This window comes from Phasianus colchicus, chromosome 26 (assembly GCF_987193195.1).
Source record: "Phasianus colchicus chromosome 26, bPhaCol1.hap1.1, whole genome shotgun sequence".
Classification (NCBI taxonomy): Eukaryota; Metazoa; Chordata; class Aves; order Galliformes; family Phasianidae; genus Phasianus; species Phasianus colchicus.
The window spans coordinates 5,438,032-5,453,826 of NC_143461.1; the positions used below are offsets into that span (position 1 = coordinate 5,438,032).

Below are 15,795 nucleotides of genomic sequence, written 5' to 3' on the forward strand. Positions count from 1 at the left end.
AGAAGAGATGGGGAGAGGAAACTATGGCCCACCCTCATCTATTCTGACTGCTGCAAAGTGCCACCACCCTTCCTCATCACCCACGTGCATTATTTTTAGGGTTTGTTTGCCTCACTAACTCCAGCTCATTCTTTTGTGTGGTGACAAAGACTTCCCCCCGCAGCTCTGCTCTTCTCTTTGATTCCAGGTTGCAGCTGGAGGGCAGTTTTTGTGCAGGATGGTGACTGGCCCTGTGCACCTTGAGGAAGAATTGCTCGCGGCGCAGGTCGGCCTGCTGGGGCATCGCAGTCAGTGCAGCAGTTGTTGCACGGAGCTGCATTGCTCTATGGAGCAGCAGTCCCTCTGTGAGCACCTCGCAGCACGGCGATGGTTTTGTTCTCTTTAAACACGAAGGCTTTTATGTTCATAACCACCAGTACATGCAGTGCTGGAACAGCACGAAGACAATTACACCGAGACTAAAAATAAAGACAGCACCACTACTAAACCCACTTCTGACTTATTTCCTTTATAATTAGTTTTTTTTTTTTTTTTTAATTAGGCTGCTTACACACGTTGTCTCTTTTTTTTTCCCCTGCAGAGCAGAGCTGATACAAAGCTGGGGTGATAACAAACAGCTCCTGGCCAGTCCAGAAGGATGTGGCCGAGCTGCATCCCGCGAGGAAACACACGAGGAAAAAGCAGAAGTGTTTTCAAAATTGTCATAATTTATTCCCATTGACAGCAACATACGGTCAGTTCTCAGTCTGCACTGGAGAACCTCAGGCTCAGACTGTGGGATCCATCTGGTGGCTGCCTTCATCTGCACAGCTCTGAACTCACGAGGAGGCACCCGGCGCAGCTGCCCCAGATGCTGCTTTGGTTTCTCATTCTTACAAAGGCAGCTGCATATTTCCCTATTCGGAATGCGTCCAGTTGGCAAAGACCTGAAAACTTTGCATTTTTAGGAAGGAAATGGTTTCTGTTAAACAGGCTACAGGTACACGTTGTGGTGAGGCAGTTTTTCCTGCTAGAATAAGTTAGGGGAGTGTGTTATGCATAAAAAGACTTAGTGAAAGCAGTGTATTTCAGGGTACATTCATGTACGTATTGAAATTGTTCTATGAAAAGCAGCTTTACATGTGTAAGTATACATTAAGAGTACAGTGGTACTGGTGAAGGAAACGAAGAGGAGCCTGTATGATAGGTGTCCCTTACTCTGGTCAGCTTTTCTTTGCCTGAGTAAGAAACATAGGAGGAAAACAAGAAGAAATGGCTATTTGGTGTGTCAGTCTTAACCCCCCTTTAATACTGAGAAGCAGCACTTACTGTACACGTTAAATGGGCATTATAAAAGAAGATGCTTGGAACAAGAGGCTGGGATGGCCATTCAACAAGGACAGGCTGTTCAGAGCAGGGAGCGCCTCCTTCCTGAATTCAGCTCGTGGCAAAACCCCGCAGGGCCAGGGGGGTTGGGAAGGGGAATTTTTAGAACGCTGGTTGGAGCGGCCACGCACCCGGCAGCATCGGCTCAAAAACCACCCCTGGTTCTCTGAGGGCTGGTTGTGTCCCGTCTCCAGAACGAGGCTTTTCGACCTGCGGTCCAGAGAGTCCCCGTGTCACTCCGAACGTTTCTGTGGGCGGCACTGAAAGCAGTGCCTGTGTTCTCATGTGTCGGCTCCGCACGGCTCCGCACGGCCGCAGGAGTGCGGCTCAGGTTCCACAGGTCAGAACTGCTCGGCTGCTGCTGTGCCGGGTGGGGCTGGGAGCTGCAGGGGGTCCCTGCCCTCTGCCGGGTGTCTGGCGCTGGGAGAGCTGTGCGCCCTGGGGGCAGAGCCTGCACTTCAGGGACAGATGCACAGACATTGCAGCAGCTGCTCCCCAGCTGATGCTCAGGTGTCCCATAGCAGCAGTTCTCAGGGTGCTGTTTGCTGTGGGAATCTTCCTCCTTCTGGGGAATGGCATCAGGTTCAAGGCTTCCTTTCAAGGCCCTGTTTTATGTGACAATCATCTGCTGTTCAGCTGCCCGTTCCTTTCAAGTAGTGACCCTGGCAGTGATCTCCAACACCCCCCTTTGTGTTTAAATCAAACTGCAGTGAATGGCATCTTGATTAGAGGTGACAGCATGAATGCTAAGCACATTTCCAGTAGCTTATAAGTGAAATACAGGTCTGACTTAGAGAAAAGACAGCTGCCAAAGTTCTTCTAGAAAGACACGCTGGCTGGTCAGGGAGAAGAAAACCCACGTTTGTGACATTACCTCTTGAGGCCAGCAAGCAGCAGCACAGAAAGGCCCCACATGTAGGTGACAATCACAGGCTGTGTCCACACAGCTGCTAAGGCTGGAGAGGAGCAAGCTTTGGATTCTGACAGGTTGCAGTGCTCAGACCGTGGCAACAGATACACCCTAAGTCTTGCACTGAGAAATATATTCCAGCTTGCCCTGGGCTTGAATGCTGAGCATTCTGGCAGCAGTCGCCAAAGCACGAGCTTCCACGTCAGCTTAAAGCCTCCCTCGGTGTGTCAGGAGTAAGGCTGGCGTGAGGACAGGCTGCAGGACGGGTGCTAAAAATATATTTAAGTACCTGTCACTGAAGGGTCTGTTTCTTGGTTCAAGTTTGCGTGACTGGGGAGGCCTCAGATCTTCTGCACTTGTAAATAACTCATCTTTGTGCAAAAATTGGAGTCTAAACTGTGCCAGCCAGCTCTGCTTCAGCCCTTGTGCAGGCTGATGCCGTTACAGAAGCTGAGGAAGGTTGTGTTGCCAAAGTGAAGCAGCATTCCCAAAGAATGCAAGTACACACTGGGAGGCAATAAGCAGAGCTCCTTAGGAGGTGAAACACCTGATGTCGTTGCTGCAGGCAGAAGTGAAGTGGACAAACCTGAGATGCCACAATAACGTGCAGTTATTGAATACTTATTATATGTGTGAATTTAGTTTGGTTATGGGAGCTTCTCGCTGTTTCTGGAGGAAGGCAGGGCTGAGGGCTGCATGCTGGGACACCTCACAGCTCACACTGCTGCTGTGTGGCGTTGGGAGCCTGAGGCTGCTGGTGCTGTTCTGTGCAGTGAGCATCATTTCTGTGCGTGTGGAAGAGCAGTAGGCAGTCGTGTTAAATGCAAAGCAAGGGCAGTGCTCTTGGAAACCCAGCTCTAAACAAGTAATTCTTACTTGTAGAATTAGCACGTAGCACGTCTGTCTGCTTCTCTTGCTCTTTGTTGCTTTTTATGAAAATGAACCATTTTGAGCATTTCTGATTTTGGCTAGGAAATAAAGGTGAAATGGCACGATGAATTCTGAACTCACTGGTCTCCCCCTCCCTTACTTCACTGTTAGTCATAGTTTTTATTGAAGTCTCTCCATCCCTAAAACACTGGATAGCACTGCTCGTTGACTGACATATGGAGAGCTTCTTTGGTCTTCCTTTTCCAGCTGCCCTTCCTAAAGTAATGGCAAGTCTTTCTCTATCAGTAATTCAAAATAGAAGCAGTGTACGAAACGACACCAGCCTTCAGCCTTCCTGGACCTCTCCTCATGGGGAGAAGGTGGTAGTTGTCTCTGTCTCCATGGCAAAGGAAAACCTCTTGCTCTCGCGGCAGGAGGACAGCTGCCAGAGGCGCTCCTGGCTCAGGCAGCCCAGCTCCTTCAAGAGCTTGAAGAGGTCGTTGCGGAATTTGACGCCTATGAAGGCGTAGAGGAAGGGATTGAGGCAGCATCGGAAGCAGGCCAGAGTGTAGGTCACGTCGTCTGCCATGTCCAGCTTCTTGCTCTGCTCACATGAGCTGGTGTTGTTGAAGACTGAGATGGTCTTGGCCAGCATGACGCCGTTGTAGGGCAGCTGGAAGACGACGAAGACGATGACCACCGCAATGATCACCTTGATTGCTTTATTCTTCTCGAAGTTTCGGGCCTGGAGTAATGTCTTGATAATGATGAGGTAGCAGACAGACATGACTGCCAGGGGAATTAAGAAACCAAAAACCATCTGGGACACTTTGATGCCAGTGTTGAAAGTCTGCAAGTCATTAGCAATGATGGAGCACCGGGGGTGGCTGTCATAGTTATTTATACCACTGTGAACCAGCTCGGGGATCGAGAGCACGAAGGCCAGGAGCCAAATGAGGATGCACGTGACTTTGCTAATGAATATCATTCGGGGACGGAAGCGGTGGGCTGAGGCAGCCTGAACGATGGCGAAGTACCTGTCAATGCTGATGGACAGCAGGAGCAGCATCCCGCTGAAGAAGCTCATTTTGCAGATGCAGTAGACTGCTTTGCAGGCAAATTCTCCAAAGCACCAGAACGTGGCTGCACTTGTGGCCCAAAATGGGAGGGTCAGCAGGAACAGGATGTCTGCCAGGGCCAGGTTCAGCAAGTAGATGTCTGTCATGGTCTTCAGCCGCTTGAAGTAGATGTAGGTGAGCATCACCAGCCCGTTTCCCAGCAGCCCCGTGAAGCAGATGAGGGAGTACATGGCTGGGAGGAAGGCAGCACGGAAATCACGGACTTCCTTCTTCTCACACAGGATCTCAAACATGTTGTAGTCAATGGTGGTGTTGGTGTCATAGTCGTCAGTGACGTTGTTCCCAGCGCAGAACTAGAACAAGGAAGGAACAAAGCCCATTGAGACTGGGGTGCACGGCCTCTGTCCCTCAGTGGGTGTTTTCCAGTGGGGGACTGATGTCAGCCTGCACAGCAGCAGCACCCAGCCATGGCCAGGGATGTCCTGGGGAGTTCCCATCCTGAGCAAGGTCTCATGGCTGACAACGTGGATAAGTATGTGGGGTTTGGGTTTCTTGGGGCTCATCATGGGAATTCAGCAAGAAAAGTTAGTGTGCAACCAGTATAACACCTGAAAACTCTAGAATGTGTGGCTGTTATCCAGAATGCACCAGGACCCAAACACAGTGGTATGTACACAGTCAGTTGTTAGATAAAATGGGAAAAATAGCACAGCCCTTGGTGTTCTTCTCTCAGCAAAACGTCCTGACTGAGTCTACTCGTTTGGCATTTTCTAGCTTCAGTTTCAGCTCCCTCCCCATCGAGATACTCCTGCTGCTCACATGCACTTCTTGTGGCAGCGCCAGGAGTGGTGCAGCTGCTGCTCGTGGCCATCAGCAGCCTGGCTCTGTGAGCGCCGGGTTCTCATGGCTCCCTGCCCTCCTCCTGCCCTGCTCCCAGCGGGGCTGTGAACGAAGGGCTCTGCTGGAAGGCAAAGCCGGAGCCTCCCTGCCTCCCTCGGCTGTTGTTTCTGCTAAGCACACAGAGGTGTCAATGAAGTTGTGGGGGAACACAGCCAGCAAAGCAGGAAATCGTTAGCATGCTGACATGGACGGGTTGCTGGCATCTCATTCACAGGCCCCTGCCCCTGATTTCAGTTCTGATTATTCTCGTTTCATCTTCCTACGCTGCCACGCTCAGCAGAGCAGAGTGAGCCTGTGGTGTCTCTGCCCTGCTTTCTGGGAGCCATTGGTCTCCAGAACCTTCTCCCCATCGCTCGGAGATGAAAGGTTTCCCCTGGATACCTCTGCCCCTTATCACCCAATCTCTCAGCACGCTCCGTCTCAGGCAGGCCTGGCTTTCACCACATCCTGCGTGCAATCTGGAGGCACGCCGCCAGAAGTGAAAGGGGAGAGCAGCCTGCAGGCCGCGCCTCGGGGAGCCGGGGAGCATGGCGGGGCTGAGGCCGCTGCTGTGGTTGCAGGAGCGCGAGTGCCGGGGCCAGGCCTGCAGTTCAGCAGCCGGTCACGGCGCCCAGCTCCGCCTCGCCGCTTCGTATGGCTCTGAGCGGGGGGAATGAGGGGGTGCTTGGGCACAGCAGCTCGTCAGCACCCACGGCAGCCGGGGCCCAGTGCTGGGCGCGGGAGCTGGGATCACGTAGTGGGACGCCCTGCTTCTGGCGCTTGGTTCCGCACTGTGCACCGCGCTGAGGACGGACCCGGTTCTGACATCGGATGCCTTACGGTCTGTTCATCCTGCTCCTTCTGTTCTTGTTGTCATCCCTTCTGTTTGCTTTCCCTCTGGTTTTAGCACTGTCTCACCGCCCACCTCTGTGGTGCTGGGTTATGAGTGTGAGAGCAGCTCCCCAGGGCTGTGGGTGGCTGTTTTGCCTGCCAGAGTTCTGAGATCTGTCTCTACCCACAACGCAAATGCAGCCGCATTTCAACAACATTGTTTTCAACACCTTACCTGAAAAATGAGAGGAAGGCTGAAAACAAGGGTGGCCTTCAGCTGTTTACCTGGGGAAGAAGAAGACACCGCGTTAGCAGTCAGGCCGGGATTTCCACGTGCTGCTTGAAGAGCAGAGGCAGCGCGCTTGGCCATGGCAAACTCTGCAAAGCTCCCTGCAGCTGCACAGACAACAAAGGCGATGAGATGCTCACAGGACAACCCGGGTCGTGTAACGAGCCTCTGCCAGAGCACTGATTGAGTCTCGGAAGCCTGGCCTCTGCAGCCTCATCTGATAGCTGAAGACATTAGCATAGTGTGACCATTCTTACTGCAGACTTCTTTCTCTGTCCTCCTCACCCCCAGGCTGGCAGCTTCATGCTCTTGAAGGGTGCAGCCCGCAGCCCATCTCCTGTGCTCCCAGTGGAACACACTCAGTGTGTGTACAAACACGGCTGTGAGCGCACTCAGTTTGGCACAGCTGCTCCCTGGCAGTGTGGTGACCTGCAGATCAGAAGCTGGCTGAAATTTATTGCTTGTCTAAATGTCAGAGCTGGCTTCTGCTGCCTTTGGATGAGGAGATGCAGCACGCTGTCAGCTGGGAGGAAAATTAAATTCAGAGCCAGATGTGACAATGGTGAGAGCAATCTCAGACAAACAGCTCTTCCTGCTGTGGTTAGTAGAGACATAGAGGCCAGTGAAAGCTTTCTCTTCTCTCTATTTAAAGCACATGCCAGCATCTACCTCAGGCAATTGTGACCGAAAATTGCTGAAGCTAGGAGGCAATCTGGCAGCTGTGAGAAAGTCCTGCCTGCCTGCCTGGATGGCCCTGAGTGGCCCTGAACTCTGATCCCTGAGGGTCTCCTCCAGCTCAGTGTTCTGCACTCTGTCTGTACGGCACAAGGCAGCCCCCCATCTGCAGCCCCTGCCTCCCTGCGATCACCTGCTCTGGGATTGCTGAGCAGGGCTCACCCTGAGGCAGGAGATGCCTCTGGCTGTGGCTGCCTGTTTCCTCTGGTGACCCTGCGGTTGTCCTCACAGATGAGCATTTGTTCACAGAATCACAGAATCACAGAATCACTAAGGTTGGAAAAGACCTATAAGATCATCCAGTCCAACCATCCACCTGTCACCAATGGTTCTCATTAAACCATATCCCTCAACACAACATCCAAACGTTCTTTGAACACCTCCAGGGTCGGTGACTCCACCACCTCCCTGGGCAGCCCATTCCAGTGCCTGACCACCCTTTCAGAGAAGTAGTATTTCCTAATTTCAGAAGCCTGGCTGAACCCTCTGACCCTCGGTGCTCAGCAGCCACACGCAGCTCTGCTCTGGATTGCTGTTTGCTGCTTCAGGGCTCCTTCACGCCCTTCCCAGCTCTGCTGGTTCCCGTCCTGGTGCTGTACTGGACCAGGAGAATGCACTGGAAGCCCAAACTGCTGAATCCTCTGCCTGTGCTTAATAAGCCTCAGGTGCCTGGGTTGCTGGCACAGGTCACTGCCCCGGCAAAAAAACATTCGGTGCCAAGCGATGCTCTCCAGCAAGCTACTGGCCTGGCTTCCCAGGGACAGGGATTGGGCTGCTGGCTGCTGGTGGTGATGTTACCTCTGCTGGCTGTTTGTCGGGAGCTGGGGCCTCAGAGACAATTAACTCCTAGAGCTGCGTGAAGGGGAGGCAGAGAAGAGCCGCCGCTCCCCGTGGTGAGGACACCCGGCCGAATCAGCCTCCCTGCTGCCCATGCGGGAGCACAGCGCGGTGCCTCCTGGTTCCACGCTGCTGCAGCACGGCGTGCTTGTCCAGGAGCAGCAGCACCTTCCCCTGTATCTCCCGGCCCGGCCCGGCCCCTGACCCACTGACAGGCACAAATGTACAGCAGTAGTGAGCTGCCTTTTTTAGCACACCACCCTTTGAAGTGCCTAACGAAAAAGAGCTGATAACAAAGTGACTCAACTAACGATCCGCAAACAGATCAGCGAGGTATCATTCCTTTGAACAGCTTCACTTTTTTTTTTCCTCAGCTGCTGTTTCACGTATCTTAAATGTCAGATGATTTTCAGTATAAAAAAGGCTTGCACTTTCCATCCCCTCACCCCAGCTTACGCACTTGCAAAGGCAAAAGGGGCAGTGCAGCTCCGTGGTCCCTGAGCGGGTCTTTGAGTCACCACTTTCACATCACAGATGGGACTCATTTCTTGGTGCTGTGCTTGCAGGAGCCCGGGGCAGGGCGTGAGGGAGAGGAGAGCAGAAGCAAATGGGCTGCAGGGAGGAAATGAGGCCCACTTTGGAGTTTAATGGGCAGTTTTAGGTAGCTTTACGTTTTCTGGCCTCTGGCAGTTCTCAGCTGTGGGTATTTTCGTAAAGTTTCGTTCCTCAAAATATTAAGAAAAAAACCCCTTCAAAAGTCCCTGTAACAGTTGGAGCAGCAACCTCCCTTATAAAGGGACAGCAAACTCAGTGCAGTGAGTCAGGCCGTGCCCCAAAGCCCCGCTGAGCCCCCACCTCCCTCAGCTGCAGTCCTCAGGAGCTCATTGCGCTGCTGCAGGGAATGGAGGAGGAAAGAAGTGCTCTGTGAGTGGGGAGCGGGCAGCTCAGCTCTGCTTCCACTGGATGAACTGCGAGGCGATGGCAGCTCCGGTCGGTGCTGGGGAGGAGGGCTGCAGCTGGTGCTGCGTGTGTGGGGAGAGCAGAAGGTGAGCAGAGCTGTCTGTTAAACCCTCACGGGCAAAGGACCTTTTGTTGCTGTTGGCCAGGGCTGCCAAGGAGGTTTGAGCCTCAAGCACCTCAGCACACGTGTAGGCAGTGAGTAACGTCCTGTTGAGATCTCTACCCGTATTCGGGTTTCTGGTGCCTCTTCACCATCACTATTGTTGGCTTTTGGGGGAAGAACCGGATATTTCTGAGAAGGATTAATCATACTTAAATAATATAATGACTTTTGGCAGTTAACAGCTCAGTGCCAGTTTCCCCCCTCTTTCCCCCCTCTTTCTCACTGCAGACAGAGGAAAGATGGGCTGAGGTGAGGGTAACAGAACCATGTCATACGGCTTGTTTCACACACTCACAGATCTCAGACACACTGATCTGCCTCCATCCCTCTTAGGAAACCGTGATTCAAGAAGCAGAATAAACAGAGATAAGTAAATTTCAGAGGCTCAGAAAGGAGAGGGGATTGGCTCAGCTGGTAACTGCTCAGCAGCAGGGCTGCACATCCTCCAGCCGGGGCTGCAGGGCGCTGGGTGTGAGCTGGCAAAGTGTGAGACGTGCAAGGAGCAGACATGAGTCTCGTGCCTGCTGTGTAACGGGGACATCATGTCAGAGAGCAGTGCCTGGCTCCCATGGCTCTGCTGCAGCCCGGACCCACGCTGTGCCCCAGCTCAGGCTGCTCCAGCAGCAGGCAAATACAAAACCCAGTTTTCTCATTGGTTCAAAATTTGGTGGCTGCAGTGAAGATATTCAGTCACACAAATTTCAATAAGCGAGGAGGTTTAGCCAAGAGGAAACTCCCATCCCTGGATTTATCCATGGAGGTGTAATATTACCAAGGAGATGGAAGATCTTTTAAAGAAACATGAGAAAAAGATAGGAATGGCATGGGAAGAACTCGCTTTTGGACAGCAGAGCCTCCCTGAAATTCCCCCAGGCTGCCTTTTTTTTTATGGTTTGGAAGCAAATTGACTTGAGATTTGTGAGCTTGTGGAGAAGAGAAGCTTCAGCTGGGTCCTCTTGTTCATAGCACACAAGGAAAATTAAACCTTTTATACTGAGTAATCTCAAAATGCTTCATCCCTGTGCCATAGGGCATGGTTTGGGCATTCTCCCTATTAATAAAGACGCAGATGAAGGCAGAGCAGGTACTCACCGCCGTCCATGGTCTTGTTTCTAACAGCCAGAGTCACGGTGCTGCTGAGAGCATCGTCTGCACAGCGCAGCCTGGTGTGCGCCAGCTCCTGCCTGAGCCCCTCTTTGGGAAACTGCCTTTTATACTTCCTGCACCTCGGCCAGAGCCCGGTGACGTGCGTGGCAGTCAGACCCTCCTCCTCCTCGTGCGCTCAGCAGCGGCAGATCCTGTGCTGCTCCCCGCGCTCCCTGCACGCACTGATGCTCAGGTCCTTCCTCAGCCCGTGCTGCGAGGGCTGCGTCCGCACGCCCCGTACCGGGAGCTGGCAGAGCGAGGCAGATCCTGCATCCGCACCTGGAATGTGGCGAAGGGGCAGGAGGAGAGTTTCCACAACAGAGCCTGCTTCATCGGTCAGAACCCGGTGCTGCAGGAAACAGGGAAGTTTCCCATTTCCACTCAGCCCTTTCTAGGAAAGGCGTCCACCCACCGCACAACAGCCGTCCCAGCAAGCAGCCCTTCTGCCTGCCCGCATCGGCAGCAGCTCCCAAGCAAGTGGGCTTCCCCCCTCTTTCTGCTTTCTGGTGGTTTTGCTGTACCATCTGCTGAGGCTCGGCGCACACCGCCTTCCTCTAAGAGGTTTTGCACATCTGCAGTGCTGTGCCTTCCCCAGCATCACACTGTGCAGAGGTCCGAGCTCAGCACAGCCCGGGAGGAGCTCACCCTGCAGGGATTCACTTCGGCTCACCCCTTCCCTGAGGGCGGCGGCTCGGTGTCACTCCGTGGCTGTTTGTGGCTGTTTGAGCTGGATGCCACTTCTTGGAACCGTTCTTCTGACAGGTAGAAACACAACCAGAGAAATAAGAAAAGGAAACCCTGTCCTACCTACATTGTACTTGAGCTGATCTACAGATAACAAGTGCTCTGCATCAGGCTGTATCCAGCAGCTGCTGTGGGAGCCCCCGCTGGGCAGCCGGCGTCCGGCTCTGAGCAGTGCCTGTCTTAGCACGGTGATCCGAGCAGCGCCCTGCCACCAGCGTGGTGTTCCATGGGCTGTGTGTTGCAGGGGGATTGCAGTAGTGTAATTGATGGTGACACCAGCACTCGTGTCGCTTCCCACGGCAGAACCCAGCTGTGTGCACACATCCCAGCCTGGAAAAACTCTTCTCCTCAGCACTGGAACCCCGCAGCCCCTGGAAGTTTGGGGCGCTGAGGAGGGCTGATATGACTCCCTTTAGTGTAGTTTAGCACAGAAAGACCTGAAGATGGTGTTCTGAATAAATGTGTATGCATATTAGAATGAAGATAATGTAATGGTTAACCACAGCTAAAACAGGACCTCACCAGAATCTGAGTTTTATTTAAGAGTAACCCTAAAGCTGCTGAGCACTTGCTGCCGTGCCTTTGAGACCAACTGCTTCAGCTTGAAGCAGAACCTCACCTCCCAGCTCTTAAGCCCAGTTGAATACATCAGAAGTCACAGACCACATGGGGGTCTCGCAGTGTTCGGTTGCAGCCCCTCCCCAGGCGCTGTGCCCGCCCGGCTCTCACTGCAGCCCCCCTGTGAGAATCCTTTGTTTTTTGGCTCAAAGCTTCCTTTTTGAGGTATTTCTTGTGATAAAACTGACTTGTCTAGGAGGTGAGTGATGGGTGTTGCTGTGTGGACAATTTTAGCTGTTTGCCTTCAGAAGATAGTGCTCAGGAGTGTTTACTGGCAGAAGATCTGGCCTGTGACCAAAGAACTCCAGCTTGCTATCGGAAACTGGGGGATGATGCCACTGTATCCTGTGAAGGCAAGATACAAGTTGGTGCCTCCCTGCTCCCTCTTATCTGGCAAGGCCAGGAAGATCGGAACCAAGGAGTTTCCGCTAAGATCCCAGAGCCAGAAGCTGCCACTCCAAGGAGAGCGGACTCAACCACTTTGGATTTGAGCTGTCACTCCAAAGACAGCTGACTCGACCACTTTGAAAGCATTGAAAAAGGGCCATCATCACCATGGTCGTCCTCGCCATTGTCGTTGTCAACAGAACAACAACACCCGATGAGCCACTGCTACTGAAGATCAATGACTGAACTACGAACCTCGCTGGATCCATGGTGGTGAATGTGTCCCTCCTGCTTCCTATAAAGACTCCTTGCTTCTTCTCTCCTATCTTTTCTATCGCCCTCCTTCCCCTCCCCATTACCCTAATTCATAATAGCATCCGTCCTCCCCTTCACCATCTCCTTAATTAACATCTGTAATAAACTGGTCGGACCAACATTTGAACCGTTGTTTCTTAATCTCACGCCGGGGATACAGATATTAAAAGAACCTCCTCTCCCTCCTAGAAATCAGAGCGAGACCCCCTCAGCACTTCCCTCCTAGGAGGCCGATCCCACTGCGGTCCTTCCCTCATCCTGGGGTCCTTCCCACCCCTGCACACCATCTGGGGTGCCGGACCCACACTGACTCACTGCAGCTCAGGCACCTGACAGCTGTCACCCCTTTATTTGGCTTTGCAGGAGGTTGCCTGCAGTTTCCCTGCCCTACACTTACATCCCTGCCTGCAGCAGGGGGTTGGAGCTCCGTGATCCTTGAGGTCCCTTCCAACCCAAGGCATTCGATGATTCTGTGATCCCTGGCCTTTCAGTACACTCTGTTGTCTTATCTGTAGGCAGGTGCTGCTCACATCCCCGTGACTATTTATTGCTCTATTTTCCTTTTGTTCATCAGCTATCCTAGCAGGTACGCTGCCTTTAGAGCAGCATCTTCAAACCACTTCCGCCAATAAGGACGAGAGATGAAAGGCTTCCCTCCAGCACCGGCAGAATACTCAGAAGAGGTGGGCGTGGGGCCTTCAGCTGCTCTGCGCTGCCTGCAGAGCGCCGCAGGACGGGCGCTGCCAGCTGCATCACTGCCCGGCAGCTCGGAGGTGGGCCGTCGTGTGGCTGCGGTGCATCTCCAGACCCCGTGCTGATGGAGCAGTGAGGAGCGCAGGGCAGCTCACAGCTCGTTTCCCTGCTCCCAGGCACTGTGTGCAGAGCCGTGCGCTGTCAGAACCAACTCAGGCAAAGTGTTTATTTTCAGCGTTTCCAGTTCTGCGAAGAAAACAATCTGCTTTTCTTATGACACTGAATCTTCTTGTACGGTCTTGTCTGGGGCCCGGGGAGCTCTCAGATCATTTATAAAAGCTTTGCTTAATTTGGCTGCGTATATTTGCAGTCTATTTCACGCCTCTGCGACTTTCTTTGACATCCTCCCTTTCACACGTGCGTCCCACGAGCTGCCCTTACAGGAGGGTGATCCTGCTTGAACAACACAGGGTCTCTCAGGGCCAGGCCTCAGGCACACAGCACTGTTTGCTCACCGCACTGCATTTGTTACTCTAACATTCAATAGCTATGTAAAAAAAAGAGAAAAAGGTGTTTTGGTCCTGGTTAGATCCTAGATTGGTGTCAGCTGCACTGCAAGAGCAGCAGAAATTGGTGACAAAAGTCACAAGTGAGGTCACAGTGCCAGAGCTGCACAGGGGTTGTTCATCAATACGACTTCAGGAGACAACAGAGTTCCTTTAGGTGAACTGCAGTGAAAACTGACCTTGTGACAAATCTCAGCTGCACAGAGAGTCACCCACACGAACCTGGCCTGGCTGGAGCTGCTGGCAGATTCGGGTAAAGAAACTGATGTGGTGAGCTCCGGGCTGGGCACTGGGAGGTGCTGTCTATGCCTACAAGTCACACAAAGCACTACAAGGTGAATTCAGGTGTTACAGGTCCTTTGCAAACTGCTGGCATCTCTCTTCCCCACACCCTGCCAAAGGGCCAGCAGTGCAGTGCTCTGGGCAGAGCATCAGTGCCTCCCTTTGCTCTCTGCTGTACAGCATGGAAGAGTTTGTCCCACTGCTGCAGGATGCTGGAGTCGCCCAGACAGAAGCAATGGTGGCTTAAGGGTGAACGTAACTCATGTGCCCACTTCCCATGATGTCTCTCCTCTTACGTTGGATGGGACCTTGACATTTGCTGTCTGCAGTGCCTGGCTTGGGACCTCCAGCCCTGCCTCGTGCCCAGACCCCTCATATCTTGAGTTACTGAGCTGGGAGATATGTGGGGAAGGTTCATGCAGTGCAGTCAGTAAGCTTACTCTGGAGAGGACTTTTAGGGTTTTCTTCAAGCAAACAAAATAGGAGAAGTGAAATTTTAAGTAAATTCCTGACATTAAGAGCAGTACTGAGCTGGGATTCCACACCGAGAGGAGTTCTGAGAGTGGTTTTAGGGGATGCCCTGAAAAAACAGATAAAAACGAATCTTGTGATTATCATCTCACTGTGAGGTTATTAAAAGATTCTTATCCACCCAGAAGAGGAAGCAATCTGCACAGCAGGCAGGCTTGCCTCGGGGGCACACAGCTGCCCATGCTGCCTGCTGGTCAGCCACAGGAGGGAAGGAACATGCATGGTGACGCTGGGAATTCACCTTCCTCATCCTGCGTCACAGCGTGATGCTATTTCTTTCCACAGAACAAAAAACTGTTGACCGGTTCAGCATCTGCTCTGCACACAGGCAGCTTCCTCACCCTGCAGTCCAGGAATTGAGCTGAGAGCAAAAGCACCCAGAGATGCAAACAAAAGGGGAGAGATCTGGTTGGCATCTCTGGTTTGCAGCTGAGGTGCGAAGGAGGAGAGGGGCGGTCGCTGCCCCACACATCACCAAACCCCTCCGGGTCGGGGCTGGGTGCTGCCTGCAGATCTGCTCCTTTTGGCCACCGAGTTCATTTGCAGATGCAGGGGTCTGTGGTGAACAAACAGATCCCTTCTGGCCTGAAGTAACACGAAACAGAGACAGGTGGTCATGTGTGAATGATAGGAGAGGAAAGGCAAGGAGTAAGAAGCAGCAGGAAGACACCCATGGACACTGGGCACCACGGTGGGGAAGTGCGTGACTGCAGGTTATGGCTGGAGAGAGTTATGGAGCACTCCCTGAACTTTGTTCCCACTCTGATTGGGAACTGCCAGCACCTTCCTGGAGGACATCAAACACCAGGGGCAGGGGAACATTCCACGAGAGGAAGAGGTGCAGTTGGGTCTCTTAGAAGAGCTGAGAAAGGTGAAGTGCCATCATGTGCTCATGCAGAGAGCATCCTTCCCACAGCCTGAATGACCACCTTCCAGCGTGGGGCTTAACGCCCATCCCCTGCAGCAGGCTGGATATGGGACAGGGGTAATAATCCTGCCAGTGGCTTCCCTGAGAAGAGCTCAGCCAGAAATGCATTGCTCACATGACAGGGGAAGAAAGCATTTGCTGATGTTCTGCTCTGCTCCGCTGTTACTGCTCCCGTCCGACCTTTCCCCCATTGCAGAATTGATGCCTGCATTAAAACAGACCTTTCTTATTGTTGTTTTTTTAAAGTAGAGATGATTTACAAAGAACAAAATGAAACTGTGTTCAGAAATTCTGGGCTTCTGTAAGTGGAGCTGTACGTGACAGTTTACAACCCAGTACGATTCCAACCCAATAACTGCAAAACCACTTCAAAAAAACCCAACAAAACACGAAACCCAAAGACCATGAAAAACACACACACTCACACACACACACGCGCGCGCGCGTTAAAGAAGGGAACCGAGAACAAAAACAGTGAGATCAGAGCAAGCTCTGTGCCTTCAGCCGCCGCTCTGAGCGCAGCGCACACCGCCCAGCCCCGCAGCCTCGTGGAGCCGCACCGTCGGAGCCGCACCGGGGCAGGTTTCACACGCAGGGATGAGCAGCGCCGGCTCTCAGCGTTCAGAGCCCCGGTCGGCTGCTGCGGCTCCCTTCAGGCTGCCGGTGT

General features: G+C 52.9%; 1 protein-coding gene across 1 annotated transcript; it reads right to left on the reverse strand.

Moving 5' to 3' along the window:
• Positions 1-687: 687 nt before the first annotated feature.
• Positions 688-10,826, reverse strand: CCR7 (C-C motif chemokine receptor 7). The gene is made up of 3 exons (XM_031600731.2): positions 10,011-10,826; positions 6,170-6,219; positions 688-4,577 (listed from the first exon to the last, which is right to left on the reverse strand). Exons 1-3 carry the CDS (start codon positions 10,018-10,020, stop codon positions 3,513-3,515), a joined length of 1,125 nt encoding a protein of 374 aa, XP_031456591.2. The 5' UTR covers positions 10,021-10,826; the 3' UTR covers positions 688-3,512.
• Positions 10,827-15,795: the final 4,969 nt, after the last annotated feature.

Coding starts and splice junctions, on each gene's coding strand:
- CCR7 (XM_031600731.2), bottom strand. Junction 4,578..6,169: donor GCCTTCCTCTCATTTTTCAG/GTAAGGTGTTGA, acceptor TCCTTGTTCTAG/TTCTGCGCTGGGAACAACGT.